This window comes from Enhydra lutris, unplaced genomic scaffold (genome assembly GCF_002288905.1).
Source record: "Enhydra lutris kenyoni isolate GAN:26980312 unplaced genomic scaffold, ASM228890v2 scaffoldscaffold8, whole genome shotgun sequence".
Classification (NCBI taxonomy): domain Eukaryota; kingdom Metazoa; phylum Chordata; class Mammalia; order Carnivora; family Mustelidae; genus Enhydra; species Enhydra lutris.
The window spans coordinates 5,190,837-5,211,977 of NW_019154092.1; the positions used below are offsets into that span (position 1 = coordinate 5,190,837).

General features: G+C 38.1%; 1 protein-coding gene across 1 annotated transcript; it reads right to left on the reverse strand.

Moving 5' to 3' along the window:
• Window positions 1-345: 345 nt before the first annotated feature.
• On the reverse strand, window positions 346-20,839 carry LOC111142512 (proteasome assembly chaperone 2). Its single transcript, XM_022495746.1, has 7 exons — window positions 20,674-20,839; window positions 16,728-16,899; window positions 13,158-13,216; window positions 9,839-9,957; window positions 8,812-8,985; window positions 1,525-1,645; window positions 346-670 (listed from the first exon to the last, which is right to left on the reverse strand). The coding sequence occupies exons 1-7, from the start codon at window positions 20,728-20,730 to the stop codon at window positions 578-580; spliced, it is 795 nt and encodes a 264-aa protein (XP_022351454.1). The 5' UTR covers window positions 20,731-20,839; the 3' UTR covers window positions 346-577.
• Between the last annotated feature and the right edge of the window lie 302 nt (window positions 20,840-21,141).

Genomic DNA, 21,141 nt, shown 5'->3' on the forward strand with positions numbered 1-21,141 from the left:
TCTCTTTCCCTCACCCTCTGTCCCTCCCCTCACTCGCACTCTCTCTCTCTCTAAAAATTTTAAAAAAGTAAATCTTTAAAAAAAAAAAAAAGTCCTCAACAAGACCTAATGCATTTGGGATATTGTCTCATCTGAAACAAATTTCAGTAGAACCACCACTGGGATTTCTTTAGAACAGCTACAACAGATACAGAGAATTATTAAGTATTCTTCTATTTTTGGACTTCTGACTTCCAGAACTGCAGGATAATAAACTGTGTTGTTCTAAATCACTAAGTTTGTGGTAATTTATTAGAGCAGAAACAAGAAACTAATATAAAAGTCTGCGTTTAAGAAAAAAATGTATTTCAGACAAATTACTTAGGAAATATTTTATTGTACAAAATTTACATTTGTTGTATATAGAGAAAAGCATGGCAAAACAACTTTTTGTTAATCCATTTTCTTTGAGATTTTTTTGTGAAAAGTAAAGATTTATTTTCTAATACATTCTTACATAATGTAACTTTCTATATAGTTAATAGTTGTGTTGGTAATAAGTATCTTGGGACATGAGGTATAAAACTGAAAAAAAAGGTCAAAAAAGTGCAGGGGGAAGACCACTGCCAAAGAGTAATCTCCACGAACTTGGCATTTTCCACCGCAAGGCAGATGCTGTGGGGTCATCACACTGTAAATGAAGAACAAAATACTTTAATCCTTCAATTTTACCACCAAATTCCCTTTTAGCAGTTAAGTAGCATAAAACTCTCCTTTCTCGAATTTTTTTTAGTTTTTGTTCTTTTTGGTTCTGGCATTTTTAGCTGAGTTTTACTGTAAGGAAAAACAAAGCAATACATTTCTGGGTTTTTTTTTTATGTTAACTGAAGATAAATTTCTTTAAGTTCCAAATCATAAAGATATGCCAGAAAGGCTATGGAGTCCATCAAGTAAAATCATATTTGAAAGGAATAGGGGTTGAATAATAATAATAATAATAATAATAATAAAAATCAGTGCTCTGTGATTTATATCAATTTGTTCCTAGCAAAACCACGAATAAAAAAGTATCTATCATATCATTATGGTACTTCAATTATGCCTAAGAGCTAACTGATTTCCCTGGGTGTAATGCTTTTACGTTGTAATATAGAACAGTATTTTAATTATATGAATATTCAATAGTTATAGTATTGCTCACATAAATAGGTTTCACTTTCCTTAAAAAAAAAAAAAAGTCCTGAATTCTAAAGACATTTGTTTATTCTTCTAAGAATGTGCCTAGTATAATTAATGCAACATGAACAATTAATACAATAAAGTACTTAAGGTTTTCCTTTCTGGAAAATCAGTGTTAATGAAACAACTGTAGACAACTGGTTGGTTAAATGTGCTCTTCTCTTTTCAAAAGTTCAACTAAACTAAATTTTATATAAAGATGTATCTATACTTAACAAATTCTCAATTATTTGGTCTACTTATATAGAATAAAAATGCTTATAAATATATAGAGAAATCAGAGGCTTAAGGTGTAGTAAAACTTACACATGGTTTGAGTATCTGAAGCCATTCGTTAAGATACTCAACAAGACCTAATGCATCTGGGATATTGTCTCCTTCTGAAACAAATTTCAGCAGAACGACCACTGCAATTTCTTTAGAACAGCTGCAACAAATACAGAGGATAATTAAGTATTCTTCTATGGATACAAGATGCTGATTCTATCTGCGTCTATTTTTATAGCTAAGACAATCTGCCAGGTTTTAGGCAAGGAGAAGATTTCTGGGAGACTTCTAATAAGATCACTTATTTATTCCCCTTTGCTCCAGATATATGCTATTTGTGGGACAGGACTAGAAGCCATTTAATGCCCACATTGGGCATCTTGTGTCTCATATAAGGCTGCATGAAAAATCATCCCCACCGAAATATGTTCTACTTCCTAAATCTGCTGTAGAAGAGAGTGATTTTCAGAAGCACCACTGCAGGGAGATTGAAAGAAAATAACACCCTTGTTACTAATAACTTAAAGCAGTGAGAGAAAACTGTGGAACTGAATAAAGGGAAAAAATTTACTATTACTTTTTTTTTTTTTTTAAAGGATACTTATTTATTTGAGAGAGAGAAAGAGATAGCAAGAGGGAATATGAGGGGCGGTGCAGGGAGAGGGAGGAGGCCCCCCACTGATCAGGGAGCCTAAGGACCCCAGGATCAAGACCTGAGCTGAAGGCAGACACTTAACCAACAGAGCCACCCAGGTGCCCCTTTACCATTACTTCTTACAGATTCCACCTACTGAGTGATTATTATGTGCTAAGCACTATCTGCATATTTTATAGTTCTATCCCTACAACAATTCTTGAGGCAGTTATAATTATCTCCATTTTATAACTGAATCAGTTTGGGATAATGAGAACATGGACAGAATGCCTGGATTCAAATTCTAGCTCTGTCACTTACCAGACATGTTGGATAAGTTACTTAATCAGAGCTTCAGTGTGTATCATTTGTAAAAGAGGGAACACAACAGAACTTCCCTCACAGGTTGTTGTGAGGTATAAAGGAGGCAGTAGAGGCAAAGTGGTTAAAACAATGCCCAATACATAGTCAGTATCATGTATGTGCTAGCTATTATAATGAAGTAACTGAAGTTTAAAGGGTTTGAAATGTAGTTAACATACTCAAAGTTTGTATCTATGCAGTGGCAGAGGTGGGACTTGAACCCAGGTCTTTCGGAAGGTCTTTTGGTCTCTTAACTGTAGCTATAAATGCCTTAAGCTAGTGATGAGATGGGGATAAATAAATGCAAAAAGCTTCCTGTTTGCCAACAAAAGCAAAAATTATTTCTAATACTTTAAAACCAAGGAGTATGAGGAAAATGCGCTCTCACTGACAGACAGCTACAGAAATAAAGGTGAGTTGGGTTTCTAAGCAAGGGATTTCAGATGTGGAGAAGACTCTGAGAGGTAGGTTCAGAAGTCTCAGATGTACCAGGAGATGTACAGCATCTCAATCTCTAAATATCAGAAATTGGCCAGGGTGCTTTGGTGGCTCACTCGGTTAAGTGTCCAACTCTTGATTTCAGTCCAGGTCAGGATCTCAGGGTCGTGAGATTACGCTTCACATTGGACTCCACACTGAGGGTGGAGTCTGCTTGGGATTCTCTCTCTCCCCTTTCCTCTGCCCCTCTCCCCCGCTTGCATGCTCCCTCCCTCCCTAAAATAAATAAATATAGGAAATCGGAAGTTGTTAGCACTAGTTACATCATCTCACTTTGTAATCCTCAAATATCTTTGGGGCTCTCGAGCTTTGTATGGTAGCACTGTGAGCCATGATGACTCAGAAGATTCTAGTTCCTAAACATTCATGCTCTGGTAGCCTTAAAAATGGCTCCTGCTTAGAGAGAGGCTAGCTTCCCTGGCTGTGCCTTCATTTTCAAGCCTCTAGGTTAAAAAATGCAGGGGTATGTCTTGAATTTACAATGCTTCCACTACTAGTTTGTAACATGAAGAGCAGCATGATAGTTTTAATAACATCCTCTGGTGCTCTCTGTAAAAATGGAAAGTGGAGAGTGGCTAATTTTATTACTCTCTGTGACATTAAAACCTAGCACATGAAATACATCCATTATTAAATTATAAATGTACTTTGATTCCAATTAAATATGAGAGATTTCAGGTCAGCCACACCACTGCTACCACCTATCATTAGGGTAACTAATATTATCTTTTCCAGAGATCAGAATATATATTTGTTCTCATAATGGGAAGGCAAATATAGATGTTACAAATAATTTAGCAAAAATAGTTTTCTCAATTTCAAAAATTCTTTATTGCAGTGAATGTATAATTGCACTGAACATTAAACATGGGTTTGATTATAAATGAAAGATTTGCATTAGAAAATTAAAACTGATTTTGTGAGAAACATTTTTAAATAGGATGAACTCTGAAGTTTAAGTCAGACTTATCTTGCAGGTACACACATTCAATTCAAGTATATTTTAAAGGAGTTGGGAAGAGAACAAGTGAAAAATTAGTAGTGGTAGTTACTTCTGGGTGATAGAGCTGTGTATTATAAATATTATTTCTTTGGACTACTCTACATTTTCCAAATGTTCTATAATGAGTACGTCTAACTTTTATAATATTTTGCTATCATCACTAACTTTGTGAGCAAGTTTACACCTACCCAGAAGTTATTCTTTGGTCTCATGGAGTTTTACCCTACACACGTGGCTCAGAATTCTGACAAAGACTCAGGGAGACCCCTAAGGCTCTTCTTGAATAGCCCTTCTCTGGTTCTCTGCCTCTTTCATTATAGGTGTCCCAGCATTCCTCAATCATGATATCTGCCTTCTCAACTCAGCAAGACCACTCTGCTCAGGTTCCCTCCCCTTCTTTGTGTTGTAGTCCACAAAGTATCTGCAAGGAGAAAGCAGGGGCGACTGTAGGACTTATTTGCCTTCTCTCAGGGATCACAACTGTGTGCTGTTTGCTATCCAATGTCTGAAAAAGTTGTTTCATTAATTTTGTCCAATTTCTAGTTGTTGATGGCAAGATGGCAAATCTGATATCATTACTTTTGCAAAGCAAAAGTAGACTGATTTGTAAAGAACTAACAAGTCAGTGTGAAGGAGCAGAGAGCTGTGGGAATACAAAGAGAGTAGTAAATTCCTTGTGCAGAAGGGAGAAGCAAGGGAGGGCACAAGGAGTGCTCGTGAGGTGACTCTTGGAAATGGGGTTAGTTTTTGCAAGGTAGATAAGAGAGAAAAGTACACCAGACAAGGGAAGGAAGAACGAGACAGCTTTTAGGAAACTGGCTGCTAGTCATTTAGCTGAAGTCCAGGGCACCAAGGAATGAGCCAGGCAAGGAAGTCCTGCAGGGCCTTGTATGGGGAGTATGAACGGGATTCTGCACACAGCAAGTAAAGCTGCTGATGTGCTTTACTCAGGGGATGTTGTGATCAGTCTTGAATTTTAATTTTAACAACACTCGAGATGGAACAGAGTGAGCGAGGAGGAAGCAGGGGGAATTGCTCAAAAGATCTTGATAGCAGCTGCTACAGACCAAACCCATGTCCCTCCAAAACTGAAGCCCTAACCCCCAATGCGACTATATCTGGAGAAAAGATCTGTGCAGGTAATTAGGATTAAACAAGTCATAAGGTGAAGGCCCTAATCTGACAGTACTGTGGCCTCATAAGGAGGGAAGAAATGAGAGGTCTCTCTCTGCCATGTGACGATATGGCCAGAAGGTAGCCCTCTGCAAGCCATGAAGAGGGCCCTCACCAGAATCCAACCATGCTGGCTCCCTGGACTCGGGCTCCTAGCCTCCAGAACTGTGAGCAAATAAACTTCTGTTGTTTAACCAACCCCACTGACGGTATTTTGTTATGGCAGTCCAATCAGACTAACAGCAGTCTAGGCTACTATGTGATGTGGCCTGAATGAAGCAAGAGAAGGACTGAAAGCTAGCTGGTGGTCTGCAGGGCAGGTGCAGAGGATGGCTAGGTAGCCAGGGCTTCCACCAAAAGAATACTTGAAGTGATATTTTATATTACACGGAATCTGCTAGATAGGAAAAGAAGTAAAAACAGAAATGACAGACTAGGGAAAAAAAAAAGAAAAAATGGGAAGGAATGATGGTTTTAATAGGAATAGAGTAGGTTTTCAGGGAAAAAGAGAAAGCTGAAATGGTACACAAGTATGGCCAGAGACAGACAAAACAAGCTGTACCAGGAAAACAAGCTGAAATGCCTGTATCCTTTCTGAGAAGTCTTGAATATTTTGGAAAGGAGCAGTGGCAAAAGTAATTACAAGTAACAAGGAACAAGTTCACCTTTTAGACAAAGAATAAAGCTCATGTGATCGTGAACCATGAATGCTAGCTCTAGAATGAAGTGGTTAGAAGTGCAGGATCTGAGGCCAGATGTCTACGTTTGAATCCTGGCTCTGCCACAGATTACCCTTATGGCTTTTAGCACTTATTTCATCTTGTTGCTCTTTAGTTTTCTTATTCATAACATGTGGTTAACAGCAATACATACCTATAAGCTTATTAGGAGAATTAAATAATTAATACACATAAAGTGCACAGAACAGTGCCAGGCCCTTAATTAGTTATTACCATGACTACTACTTGTGTTACTATCATGACTTTTACGATGTAGATTTTAGGGCAAGCAAATCAGTCGTTCTATTTGGCAAGGCTAGGCTTACACTCCTGATATGTATTATGTTAAGTAAGGAGGCAGATTTATTGGTTTACTTTGAGCAATGATGGCACAGATATATTTACATTTCTTCTAGGTTAGCTCTCTAAAGCCACCTCTAAAGCTTCTCTAAAGCCACCACTGACAGCACAAAAAGATGCCCATGAGGACAGCAGGGAGTAGACTATATGAGCTTGAGAAGCAGCAGAGACCACTAAATGCTGTCCTCCCCCTCTTCATAACCGTTGGCTCTGTCATCCACAAACCCACCAGGCACATCAACTCCCGGCAAGGAAGAGTCAAAGGAAGTTGAAGCATACAGCATGGCCTTCTGGTTAGCCCCAAACTTAGCCTCAGGTTGTATGAGACAGAAAGCTAAGGGCAGGCAAAAATGGGGACAGTGTAAGTGTCTACAAATCTGATGGCCGGCTGGGCCATCATGTAAGTCATATAAATCAATTTATGGAAAGGGGCTAAAAGAAAAAAAAGATCTCTTTCTAATTTCCACCTTTACTTTCACTTGCCTTCTAGAAGTTCATGATTCCCAAAGACTAATCAAGAGTGACTGCAGAGTATTTAAAAGAATAATGCACAAAAATAACCATAAATCTGTTATTAGGCACATAATATATAAAGATGTGATTTGTGACAACAGTATCACAATGGGTTGGGGGAGGCAGTGTGTATGGGAGTAGTTTTTGTGTGCAGTTGAAGTTAAATTGGTATCAACTCAAATTAGACTGTTACAACTTTAGAATGTTATATGCAATCACCATGGAAACCACAAAGCAAGTATCTATAGAATATACACAAAAGAAAATGTGAAGAGACTCAAAAGAGGTCACTATAAAAAATCAACTAAGCACAAAAGAAGGCTGTAAAGCAGCAAATGAAGAACAAAAAAAGCTATAAGATACATAGAAAACAAACAGCAAAATGACAAGTCTTTCATCACTAATTACCTTTAATGCAAATGGGATTAAATTCTCTAATCAAAAGACAGATTGGCAGAATGGATTAAAAAACATGATCCAACTATGTACTGTCTACAAGAGATTTACTCTGAATATAAGGACACACACAGTTTGAAAGTGAAGAGATGGAAAAAGATATTCCATATAAATAGTAACCAAGAGAGCAGCATGGCTATACAAATATTAGAAAAAATAGACTTCAAGTCAAGAACGGTTATGAAAGACCAAGAAGGCCATTATATATTGATAAAAGAGCCAATTCATCAAGAAGACATAACAGATATAAAGACATATTCACAAAATAGGAGCCCCCAAATTATGAAGCAAACACTGAGAGAACTGAAGGGAGAACCACATACAGTGCTACAGTAATGACTGGAGACTTCAACAGCCTACATGCAGACTGAGAAGGAAAGAGAAGACGTACACAACACTGTGTAAAACCTAACAGATACATACAGAATACGCTACTCAACAAAAGCAGAATACACATTTTTCTCAAGTGCAAAAGTTCTTCAGGACAGACCTTTGGGTAGGGCACAAAAGAACACCTGATAAATGAAAAAGATTAAAATCACACAAAATGTCTTTTTTGATCACAACAGGATGATCCTAGAATCAATAACAGAAGAAAAACTGGAAAATTCACAAATATGTGGAAATTAAACAACACAATTTCAAACAACTAACTGGTCAAAGAAGAAATCACAAGGTAAATTAGAAAATTTAGGGGTGAATGAAAATGAAAACAACATGCTGAACTTAGGAGATGCAGCTAAAGCAGTTTAAGAGGGAAAGTAAGAGCTGCAAATGCACATTTTAAAAAAGAAGAAATTTCACAGATTAATAACCTAAGTTTACACTTAGGATCTACAAAAATAAAAGCAAACTAAATCTGGAGTTAGCAGAAGGAAGGAAATAATGAAGATTAGAGTGGAGATAAATAGAGAACAGAAAAATAAGAGAAAAATCAATAAAACCGAAAGTTGGTTATTTGAAAAGATCAAGAAAATTGAGAAGAAAAAAAGACTCAAATTACTAAAATCAGAAATGAAGGTGAGGACCTTAGTATGGATTTTGAACGAAAGAGGAGTTGTTATTAGATAAATGTAGATGCTCTGTTTAGTGCAATGACAAAGATCTGAAAGCAGATAGTTGTAATTGGTATACAACACTGTGAATTCATTAATGGCAACTAGCTGTACACTTAAAAACAGTTACATTAATGTTTTAATGTTTCATATATTTTACCATAATTTAAAAAAATATTTGATTGTAGAGGTTGCAGAGAGTAAGTTTCAGGATCCTTAACATGCTGCACATTATAAAACATTAAATTTGGTATTTTAGGAACCAATTTTCCTAAGACGAAATTTCAATCTTTCCCCTGAATGTAAGAGTACCTATTTTATAAAGACATTTTCCAAAGTTCCAATAGAATCCAACACACTCTCCCACTTATCATACTTTCATTTTTTTTTTTTTTTTTTTTAAAGTAGGCTCCATGCCAATGTGGGTATTTAATAAACTCACTACCCTGAGATCAAGAGTCACAAGCCCTTCTGACTGAGCCAGCCAGGTACTCCTCTTACTTTTATTTTTTAGATAAGGTGGGGAACAAATGAACAAACAAACAAACTCACCCTTCATCATAGAGTGTTTTTGTGATACCTCCTCCAGGAATACGAATACAAAACTCAGAATCATCTATTTCAGGAATGCATGGGCTTTTTTCCATTTCTTCCCAGTTAAGGCTCATTATTTTAGTTTGAATACTTTTTTGCACACAAGGTGTGAGTAGGTACCTGAAGGGAGTACTAGAAGCAATCATATAATTAACTTTCTAAAAACCCACAAAAAAATATGAACATTAAGGCAAGTTTTTTAAGCAAATGTTTGTTCTCTCTCTAGTCTGTTGCTAAAGCAAAGCACAAGTTTCAGCAGTCTACAGAAGAATAACATGTAAAAATACTGCTCTGGCTTGCTATTTACATACTTAGGAGAGAGTATAAAGACACAGGCCAATTTTAACTAACGCAAGGAGATCATGAAGATAACCTATTTCCCACAGCTCTGCTCCCTTCTGGCCATGAAGCTTTTTGTGAGATTCCTAGACGTGTTATATCTATCATGAGATTACTAAAAATTAGCTCCAATTTTGAAAGGTTAGTCTTGGCTAGTGTTTCCTTCATCAAGATTTTTTGGTGCATAAGTGAAAATGAAATAAATCTATTTCTTGGATGTTTTGCCTTCTATTTAGGAGTTCAGTCTGACGTGCCTGGAAGTTAAAGGCAACTGGATTTCTGTGATGGCGAAATAAATAGAAATGTGAATCCAGTCTTCCAAAAAATTATCATCCAGTAAATCTTAGGTACCCTTTCTCTTTTTTTCTTCATCAGCTGAGCTCTGTGATGTTGCCACACACAATACCAAACAATCGAAGCACAGTTCCAGAAACATCTCTATCTTTACACCAAAGCCTTCCTTGGGTCCCAACCATAGGACTACCTAACCATACTCTCTCCTGTCTCTTGACTTTCTTCTATCTAAATTCCAGAGAGGGGAGGTAAAGATATACATGGCTTTTAAAACTTATTTTAGCTTTTCAATAGAGACACCATAATAATACAGTGTAAAACATAACAAAATTTTTCAAAGGCAAAAACATACCTGCGAAGCTGTAGATCATTCCGGTGATATGAATGACTGCTTGAAAGAACAATGACTTTGGCACAGTTACTACTTTTCACCCAGGAAAGCAGTTTTTCACAGAATGGTTTTGATTTATACTTCATATACCATTGAAAGAATAAAAAGAAAGTCTAAAAGTTAGATCTTAGCATATAATAAGAGTATCCTTTAAAATATTTTATCAACCTTATGTGATGATAAATAATTCATATATATAAAATTGTAATTATTTTTAGATTCACTTACTGTCTTTAAAGTAAAGATGAGGGATGCACAGCAATGAATTTTTTATTGTATCTTTACAATTAAATAAATTGTGAGGAATCTAGATTTCAAAAAAATCCTATTCTGACTGTAAAGGAAAATTTCTCAGTTCTCTACTTGAGTAATAATTACTTAAAAACTATCACACAGACATCTATGAGATGTTCTTGCTAGAAATTTCTTAACAGAACATAACTAGAAAATAATCAGGTGAACCTAGGATGCCGAATATCTGGCACTGATCCTCAAAGGAGTCAATATTATGAAGAACAGGAAAAGGAGGCCACTTCTACATCAACGGCTACCAACTAAAAAGATATTACAGCCGAATGTAACATGTGAAACTTGACTGGATCCAGAATTGAAGAATATTTTAGGGACAACTTGGGAAATTTGACTATGTCTTATGATACTACTGAATAATTCATTAAATGCTGATTTTCTTAGAGAATGCTGCTGTGATTGTGAAAGAGAATGTCTTTATTCTTTTTTTTTTTTTTTAAGATTTTATTTATTTGACAGAGAGAGATCTCAAGTAAGCAAAGAGGCAGGCAGAGAGAGGAGGGAAGCAGGCTCCCTGCTGAGCAGAGAGCCCAATGTGGGGCTCAATCCCAGGACCCTGAGACCACGACCTGAGCTAAAGGCAGAGGCTTAACACAATGAGACAACCAGGCACTCGAGAATGTCCTTATTCTTGAAAGATGCATGCTGAAGTATTTTTGGGTAAAATACGATGACATCAGTAGCCTACTTTTGGATCCTTTGGCAGAAGGAAATTGTGTGCATGCACATGGAAAGAGAGTAGAAAAAGCAGGTGTGGCAAGATGTTAACAGCTGGTTAATCTGGAAAGTGGGTTATGAAATTTTAGGGAGAAAAACTCACTTTATGGAAACTCTTCAGAGACTGTTAATAAAATATCAACAGAATTTAAAATGCAGATAAGAAATAGCTAGCTTTTAAAATAGGAAGGTGGTACAGTATGATTAAGAGAAGCAGGCTCTGGAGTTGAGCTGCCTGGTCTAGAATACTGGCTTTACCTCCTACACAGACCATGTGTCTCAGGGAAAATGCTTAAACTTCCCATGTTTCAGTTTTCCTCCTTCGTAAAATGAGGATGTTAGTACCTACCTTCATCGTGTGTATGTGTGTGTGTGTGTGTGTGTGTGTGTATGGCATATATATGTATGTATATATATATACACACATGCATATATATACATGTATATTTATATATGTATATATTTATGTTCATATGTGTATGTATATATATTACTTATAGCCATATTGGTGCAAAAAAATCCATGTTCAATAAATATTTGGTATTTTGAAATCACTATTTCCACCTACCAAAAATTTCACTTAGAAATTTTTGTCTATCTTAATTGTTTGTCTATCCTAATTCCTTTTTTTCCCCATCTTAATTCTTGAACTTACCCAAGTATTGAGAACAGAAAAAGCCACACACAAGGCATAATGTAGAAATAATACCAACTCTCACTGCAAAATTTTGAGTATGTTATTAACTAAAAAAAGTAAAGAGTGATTCTAATGTAAATATTAAAATAATCATAGCATTATTCACAGTCATCTCAACTGGAAAAAATCTAATGTTCCATTAATAGTACAATGGATAAATCATGGTTTATTTATACAACAGAATCCCACAGAAATGAGAATGAACTACCTCTCCTTGGAAAAACATGGATAGACCTCACGAATAGAATGTTGAGTAAAGGAAGCTAGACATAAAGTACATACCAAAATATTCCATTTAAATGGATGGGGCATGCGGGAGAGCCTATGGAATGCTGACATATTTCTGACCTCCCAAAAGATGGTATTTAATCCACTTAACCAATATTGACCAAGTGCTTCTCTACATGCTAGGCACTATTCTAGAAGGTGGGGATATAAGAGTGAATGACACATTGTCACTTCTCTCAGAAAACTCACTTTATACTAGTTGTAAGTGATAAATATATGATATGCCAAGTAGTGAGGAGCTGTGAAGAAAACCACCCCAGGATAAGACAACAGAAAGGGTGGTCAGGGAAGGCATTTCTGATGAGGTAACATTTAAGCAAGGACTGAAGGAAGTGAGCCATTTAGGTATCTAGGGGAAAAGTATTCCAGGCAGGGAAAACAATGTAAAGACTCTGGGACAGGAGTGAGCTTAATCTGTCTGAACAACAGAGAGGCTAGTATGGCTGAAGCAGGGTGAGTGAAAGAGGGAATGAGCTCTAAGTTAGACCAGGCTGAGCAGCTGTCCAGGAGAACGCTCTGTAATAACAGAAGAGCTCTTTATGGCAGCTGCTTGCCACATGTTACTATGGAAACTTCAAATGTGACTAATGTAAAGGAGAAACTAATTTTTAATTTTATTTACTTTTAGCTTATGAATCAAAATTTAAATAGCTACATGTGGCTAGTGGGTACCGCACCAGGACAGAGGTAGAACCAGGATAAGCCAAGGTAAGGGCTGTGAGTTCACTGGGAGTCAAACAGGAAGCCACCAGAGGGTTTGAAGAGAGAAGTGATGTGTTTGATTTAGGTTAAAGGATCATTGGTGGTGCTATTTACAAATAGAATATTAGGTATTTGTGGGAATGGGTAGACAAGAACAAAATCAGGAGTGTGGGAGAAGGCAGTGGTTTGAACAATAGTGGTAGCAGTGGAAGAAGAAAGAAGATTCAGAATTTATTCTGACACATACATAATTTAAATGTATAGGCCACTGGTTGAAATGCAACACAAATGGAGTAAACTGAAAATATTCCTATGCTTAAATGTTTTCACCAATGCTACCTGAAGAGAATACCTAAGACCTACCCTATATGTCCCAAGTCCTTTCAATATAATCATAAAACAATGGTAACACCTCTGAAATTTTGTAAGATTCTCTATAGAACCACACTTTTCTTAATTGTACATACAGTAAAAAGAGCTGAACTAAGTTTTGAATTTTCATTCTCAATAATATTTAGTATTTTCTCATATTTACTTTGATCACCTTAAAACAACAAATATACTAACCTTAATAAAAATGGATCTTAACTGAAGAGCCACCAGCTTCTTCGAAGGCAATGCATATACTACAAAGACAAAAAAATGAAATAAGATACTTAAAATGATGGAGTCATTCAAATAAAATTACTAACATAAAAACTAAAATTGAATTGTAAGAACTTTTATACCTAACATTTTCAATAATTAAATATAAAACATATGAACTATATCATTCAGTTAAAATAAAACATTTTAATAGTACCTTAAAATGCATCTGTGACCTTTATTCTACAGAACAGATTCATTTCTGTCGAGTTAATGGCTTATGTATTTTACTTTTATTTTTTTAGAGGTTGGGGCCAAAGAGAGAGAACAAATCTTGAGCAAGCTCCATGTCCAGTACAGAACCCAGTGTGGGGCTTGATCTCACAACCCTGAGATCATGATCTGAGCTGAAATCAAGAGTCGGACGTTTAATGGACTGAGCCACACAGGCGTGCCTGACAAGATAACTGTAAGAAAATATCAAAAATTATTCTTCTTCTCTGACTGCAAAACCACAGAAGTATTCCTCTGGAAACTTCTGGCATTATGACAAATAAAATAATTCTTAAGAATGTTTTTAGTTTCTGATATTCTCCCTTCTTCTGTTAGAGAACAGCAAAACTCACTGGGATTAAGAGAAGAATAAAATGCAGGAGAATGTTAGCCATATGATAAAATCTCTGAAATAGGCATATTTGTGTTCTTTAGGAGTTTCTGAAAGAGAACATGCAAAATAAATGTAAAATTTTCTGTGAGTCAATGTGTGTGCTCTTCTTCTGGGAAAAGGATCCATAACCTTCATCACATTCTAGAAAGGGCCTACTTTGCTGATGTTTAACATATCCCTGCCCAAGAACAAGAAGCTCTGAGATGAACCAAGGACGAAATATGGAGTCTCTTGGAGGCATGATTAGGCCCTGTGCTGAAGAGTAAGCTCTTAGTTACAGTAAATAACCCAGACTTCTGCAAATCCTTTGGTAGTTCATGTCCTTCCAGTTATAGGTCTTCTGGGGAGTATCTTGTTGGACCTGTATGGTGTGACTAGGGGCTATGGTGCATCAGCAAGTCTAGTGACTCGCAGTTATGTTCAGGACAAAGGAGGCAAGACAAGAAAGTTTGGAACTAGGGAAAAGCGCATAAACTTAGGGAAAAGGGACTAAGATGTGGGCCATTCAGGCCTGTAATCTATCTCTGACATACACATCCACTGCAATTCAACAGACCTAGTAGGAAGAGATGTATCTGTAGGGAATGGGCAAAATGTTAAGATGCATCACCTCCTATAATAGCAACACTCATGTTCTCCATCAGTGCATCATGCATATCTTTTTTAAGATCCTGCTTCCCATTACTTTGCTGAAGTGATAAAATATGAAACCAACATCACCTTTCATGTATTCTGGTGCAAAATATTTAGCTTTTATCTAATGAAGCCTTTAGACCTAAGTACTGTTACAGAAAATACAGAGACTAGAGGAACAGATATGCAGGTACAAGTCAAATGACAAGTCAAATGACAAATAATCAAATGTAGCAAGTGAGACGTCCTATAAGACAATGGGTCCAGTTTTTTCCTCAATAAGTCAGTTTCATGAAGAAGGGGAAAAGAAAAGAAGAGACTGCTCTAGAGTAAAAGAAATTTCAGAGGCACAATAATCAGATGACTACTATGGGTCTTTGCTTAGACAAACTAACTTTAAAGGACCTTTTGGGGGGCACCTGGGTGGATCAGTGGGTTAAAGCCTCTGCCTTCAGCTCAGGTCATGATCTCAGGGTCCTGGGATCGAGCCCCACATCAGGCTCTCTGCTGAGCAGGGAGCCTGCTTCCTGCCTGCCTCTCTGCCTACTTGTGATCTCTCTCTCTGTCAAATAAGTAAATAAAATATTTTTAAAAAAGGACATTTTGGGGTACACTGGAACAATGGGAATATGACAGGGTATATGAAGACACTAAGAAATTGCTAATTTTGTTAAAAGTGATGGCATTTTAGCTATACAAGAAAATGTTCTTAAAAGACGCATACCTGCATACCTGAAAATAGAATGTCATGATATTTATAATTTATTTTAAAATACCTCATCTTAATAATCAATAAAGTGGATTAAAGGACTTTACCCAACTGACTTGCTGCAAGTTTATGTCAGAGAAAACCCAGTGGGTGTTCTACTAGAGTGAAAGTGTATTAGCAGAGTGGTGTGGTGCTTAAGGGGGCCAGAGCCTTGCTTAGAAGCTCAGTTACACCAATTATTAGTCATGTGACCTTAACTTCTCTGTGCAATGGTTTCCTCATCAATAAAACTACCCAAAGAGTAGCTGTGAGGATTAAATGAATTAATATATTTAAACACACAGTGTTCAGCTCATAGGAAATACTCAATAAAATGACAGTTGTTATCATTAGTGGAAGTATATAAATTCTAGTTCTACCATTTACACTCCTTTATCCTTTAAGGCAGTAACTGAAATTCAGTCTTGTGTTAACAGAGCCACTTTCCTGCAGGAATTTTAATATTAAGGACTTCTTTTTTAAAAATATTTATTTATTTGTGTGAGAGAGAGAGAGAGGACACAAGCAGGGAGAGCAGCAGGCAGAGGGAGAAGTAGGCTCCCTGCTGAGCAGGGAGCCCAACATGGGACTCAATTCCAGGACCCTGAGATCATGACCCGGGCTGAAGGCAGCCACTTAACTGACTGAGCCACCCAGGTGCCCCTTAAGGTTATTTTTTGTAAGTTTATTTCCTTACTGCAAGCTAATGGCACCATTAATAAGATGGACCAAAAAAAAAAAGAAGGTTCTTCATTTGTCTTTTAGCTCATCAATGGTCTTTCATACTACTCTAGCACCTGTAGCTTTCACCTTAAAATTGTAAAAACAGAAAACTGAGCAGCCAACAGAGCAGCCTGCCGTCAAAGCAAGTGGATACTCCTGTGCTTCATGATGAATGGCTTTCCCCTCCTAGCTAAGAGTAGTACCACATTACAGTGGTCAGTGCAATGTCAACTGTGTTCTCCAATTAATCAAGCTTGATAGTCCAATGAGGAACTGTATGATTTATGGCATAGGAAAAGCCTACACCTACTAGTAGTATTAGGCAACTCAATCTCTCTGAGCCTTATTGATATTACATTATTATGGATTCTATAAAAATATGAAAGGATGACTACGAGGCTAAAGTAAGGTAATGCATGTTAAACATATAAACTGAATCTGGTGGAATTCTTTTCCCCTTTCCTTGGTATTAGTGTTGCTTATACTTGCCAGAAAGACAGAAATTAAAACTGAGGATAAAAGGAGGAAAAAAAATGCTAAAAAAAAAAAAAAACCCCAACAACCTCAAATTCTAGTTAAAGACGTACGGTCATCATAGGAGTTGCTATTTCAAAAAGGCTAAGAACCAGATGTGAGAGAAGAGGATGTGACCAGGTCATAAATCCTACACAAAGCTGGCACTGAGTACACGTTTGCTATAAAACAGTATCTGTAGAATCCATCTCTAATTTAAAACCACTCTCCCTTAGAACAGAGTAAAACAGGCTTAAGTCTTACATACTTTCAGCATTTATACTGAGTTCTGTTGAATTTTCTTCTGCAGTTGCATATGGATTGTTTCCAACCATCGGCACAAGACAATCGGTATAGAAGTAACCGATCTTACACATATTTAGTGTAGAAATAATCAAATCCATTGCAAGCTGGCCAACATTTCCAACAGACACTGCTGGCTGAAATAATAAAAACACAAAAATGTCCGTTAAGTCATCGAATTACCAGCATTTTTAAAAGTTTAGACAGAAGACACTAATCACAGGACTGCCTTTGGATGGTTATGCTCAGGTACGTTGTAGCTGTGTAGAGACTCATTAGCTGCCACTGAGGTGTCAGCGGGGCTTCCTCTACTTTTGAGACTACTGATCTAACATTTGTGGAACACTTACCACATGTCTATCATTGCTCTAGGCACTAGGAACGCAGTAAGACAAACTGACAAAAGTTCCTGCCTTCGTAGAGCTTCCATTCAAGTGACGGAGTGGTTTAATGTAATAAAATAGTGAAACAGAGGCAGGCTTCACTTTATTGAACATCATAGATAATGTGTTTTTTACAAATTGGAGGTTTGTGGCACCCCTCGTTCAAGGAAGTCTATTAGCACCATTTTCCCAACAGCATTTGCTCACTTTGTGTGTTACATTTTAGTAAATCTCTCAACACTTCAAACTTTTTCACTATTATATTTGTTATTATTTGATCTGCAATCATTGACTGTGACTCACTGAAAGCTCAGATAATGGTCAGCATTCTGTAGCAATAAAGTATCTTTTTTTTTTTTTTTTTAATTTATTTGACAGACAGAGATCACAAGTAGGCAGAGAGGCAGGCAGAGAGAGAAAGGGAAGCAGGCTCCCCGCTGAGCAGAGAGCCCAATGCGGGGCTCGATCCCAGGACCCTGAGATCATGACCTGAGCCAAAGGCAGAGGCTTAACCCACTGAGCCACCCAGGTGCCCCAGCAATAAAGTATCTTAAAATTAAGGTATGCACATTGTCTTTTTAGACAGAATGCTATTGCAAACTTAAGACTACAGTATAAAGATAATTTTCACATGTACTGGGAAACCAAAAAATTCATTAGACTTGCTTTATTGCGGTATTCCACTGTACTGCTGTGGTTTGAAACCAAACCCCTGATATTTCTGAGGTATGTCTATATACAGTGGTAACTGCTATGGAGAAAAAGTAAGTGAGAGTGTCTGTATGTATGTGGTTGGTTGCAATTTTAAATAGGGTGATCAAGAAAAGAATTACTTTAGCTGACCAGTTAATTATGGACCTGAAAGACGTAAGGAAGACAGCCACACAAAGACCAGGGAAAAGAACACTTCAAGCAGTGGGAAGGCAAATGTAAAGTCCTCTTGGGTCATCTTTCCATCTGCTTTGTTAGTACCTAAAGGTTGGGGTCAGCTTCTATTCACATTAAACACACATGCATATTTATCCTCATGACTTCAAAGAGTCCAACTGTCAAATCTCTATCGATAGCCCAGAATATTTATCCAAACTTCAGATCCTAATGGGTATCTCCACATGGTTATCTCATAGGCAATGCATATTCAACATGTACAAAACTAAACTTCTGCCTAAACTTGTCCTCACATTTTGTATTTTTGAAAAGAGCAACAATTACTCATTTAATTACCTAACTCAAGAAACTTCTTCCTTTTCTCTTACCAACCACATCTAATACTCATCTGATTTTCATTGATTCTATTTCCAAAGTATCTCTTTAATGTAGCTCTTCTTTTGCATTCTTCTAGCAATTGCTTTTTTCCCCTTCATCTTATTTTTCTGGGTCCCTCAGGGTGGACTCCCACTTCTCATTGTTCTCATTATTAATCTCCTGGTTTTCTCTTGTAATCCCCTTTCCTCTTCTCAAGGATTTTGCTACTTTAGTTAGACCCTCACTCTCCTGCATCATCCACATTTTCTTCACTATCGGATTCTTCCCATCAGCATATACACATGTTGTAATCTTTCCTTCTAAAATACCCTCCCTTGATCCCACATATTCCCTTAGCTACCACCTCACTTCTTGGTGTCTCTTCAAACTCAAAATTCCTCAGCTGCCCACTAAAACATAAGTAGGAACTTTCTTTCTTTTTAAGATTTCATTTATTTATCTGAGAGAGACAGAGTAAGAGAGAGCGAGAGCACGAGAGAGGAGAAGGTCAGAGGGAGAAGCAGACTCCCCGCGGAGCTGTGAGCCCGATGTGGGACTCGATCCCAGGACTCTGGGATCATAACCTGAGCTGAAGGCAGTTGCTTAACCAACTGAGACACCCAGGCAACCAGGAACTTTATTTCTGAATTGATCAACAAATACGTACATATACAAGTCTCCATCCCTTCTTCCACTTATTCAAACTACTCCAATATGGCTTCCCTTCCTTCACCGCTCTACTGCTGTCAAGGTTACCACCAATAATCCTTTCAACATTACTTTCCCTACGAATCTTTCTCTTTTGCCAGGTATCTTACTAGCAGTCTTGCAGAAGTCTGGACTCAAGGTCCACTGATATGGTTGCAACCTATGAACAAGCAAGACCCTGAAATCCTTACCTGAGAGAACGAGCCTAAGACCCCATCCAGGTTGTACCAGTTCTCAGAGCACACCCACACCCCCTTCTCCTTGTCCTAAGATAACTTCCTGACATCAGGGACTCAATTTTGCCTCATTCTGATGTCAAGTCTCTACCCCAAAGTAAACATGGGAATATATGGTACTTACATGTTTCATCTCCTGCAAGGATACCTTTCCCTTTTGTGATAAATAAATATTTTTCAGGGAGATACTTTGAAATTACATAAAATTTCCCTCTTCAGTACATTATCATACACTAATTTTAACATTCATTCATATTTCTTGTATGTACCATTAAGGTGAAAATTGCCCAAAAGTGATTACCATCACTTAAAAAAACCGAGATATGATTGACATTAACATTTTTATCAGTCTTAGGTATATAACAAAATTTGATACATGTATTATTATGAAAAGATTACCACAATAGTTTTACTTAACATTAATCAACCAGTTACAAATTTTTCTTGTAATGAGAACTTTTAAGATCTACTCTCTTAGCAAGGTTCAAATACACACAATACAGTATTGTTTATTATAGACACCACGCCCTACAATACATACCCAAGACTTATTTATAACTGGGGATTTGTACCTTTTCCCTGTCTTTATTTCATTTCAAGCAGCCCTCATCCTCACCCACCTCTGGCAACCATCAATTTGTTCTCTGTGTCTATGAGGTTCCCCCTCTTGCCCCGCCCCCGGATCCCACAAATAAAACTTTTAACAGGTCCTTGTGTCCCCCCCCCCAATAAGTCCTAGGGTTCTTCTGTACCCTTTTCAAAGTACTATCCTAGCATGTATTGCCCTTATTGGTTTACGTGTGTTTCCAACTAGACTGCACACCTCCTGAGGACAAGGACCTAGTCTTATTTAATATTTTTACATTACACAATCTTTATTGAAACAGTGACTGAATATGGGCAATTTTAGGAGCAGTAAAACTGTTATGGTAGCTGCTGACGAAGATGACTTTTATTTCCTTACCTGTAGTTTCCTAGTTAATGACCAAGTGTTAACAAGCTTACGACTGGCTCTGCTACTAGCTGAAGAAAGATTTTCTAGGATATAATGAAAAGAAATGGCCCGTAGCTATGCACGTTACCTGAAACTACCAAACACATTACGTTTTACAGTCAACGAAGACTACAAGCCCTAGTCTCAGAAACATCTGGTGATAGCGCCGTATCCAGCGACCACCTGTCTTCCGTGCACGCTGAAAACCTGAGACAGAAGCAAGGATCGTCCTCTGTCCCAGGGCCGGTGAAACACCTTGACTCGCGGTGGCGAGCCGCCTCAGAAACCTCTCGAGAGGAAGCACAGCAAGCCCGGCACGCGGTGCTCGTGAAAGCGGGGACTCACCATTAGGAAGGTGTAGCCCGCGAGGTCGGGGACCGATTCCCCGCAGGGAACGAACATGGTCGCACAGATGTGGGAGAACCCGGTGAGCTCGGCGCTGGCAGAAACGAAGGTCCGGCACAGGCAAAACCGCTAACGCCGCGCAGCGCAGGTGCATGGGAGTCCCCAGAGCCCCTAGCGACGGGGGCGGGGCGGGGCGGGGTCCGTCGAGGCGCTCGGCGTGGGGTCCTAATGGGTCCGTCCAGATCTCTGCCGGTCCGCAGGGCGCAAAGGGCCCGCGACGGGGGGGAAAGATGGGGGCGGGCAGTGCCTGCGGAGACGCTGGCAGGGCAGGACTGTGGGGAGCGCTGAGCTCGCGGGATGCGGACCCCCAGGGAAGGAAGCGGCAGGCGGAGGCGATCAGGCAGGAAGGGGGACAGCCCGAGCCCTGGTAGTCCGCGCCGTTTGAAAGCAACAGTTGAGCGCCGCCGC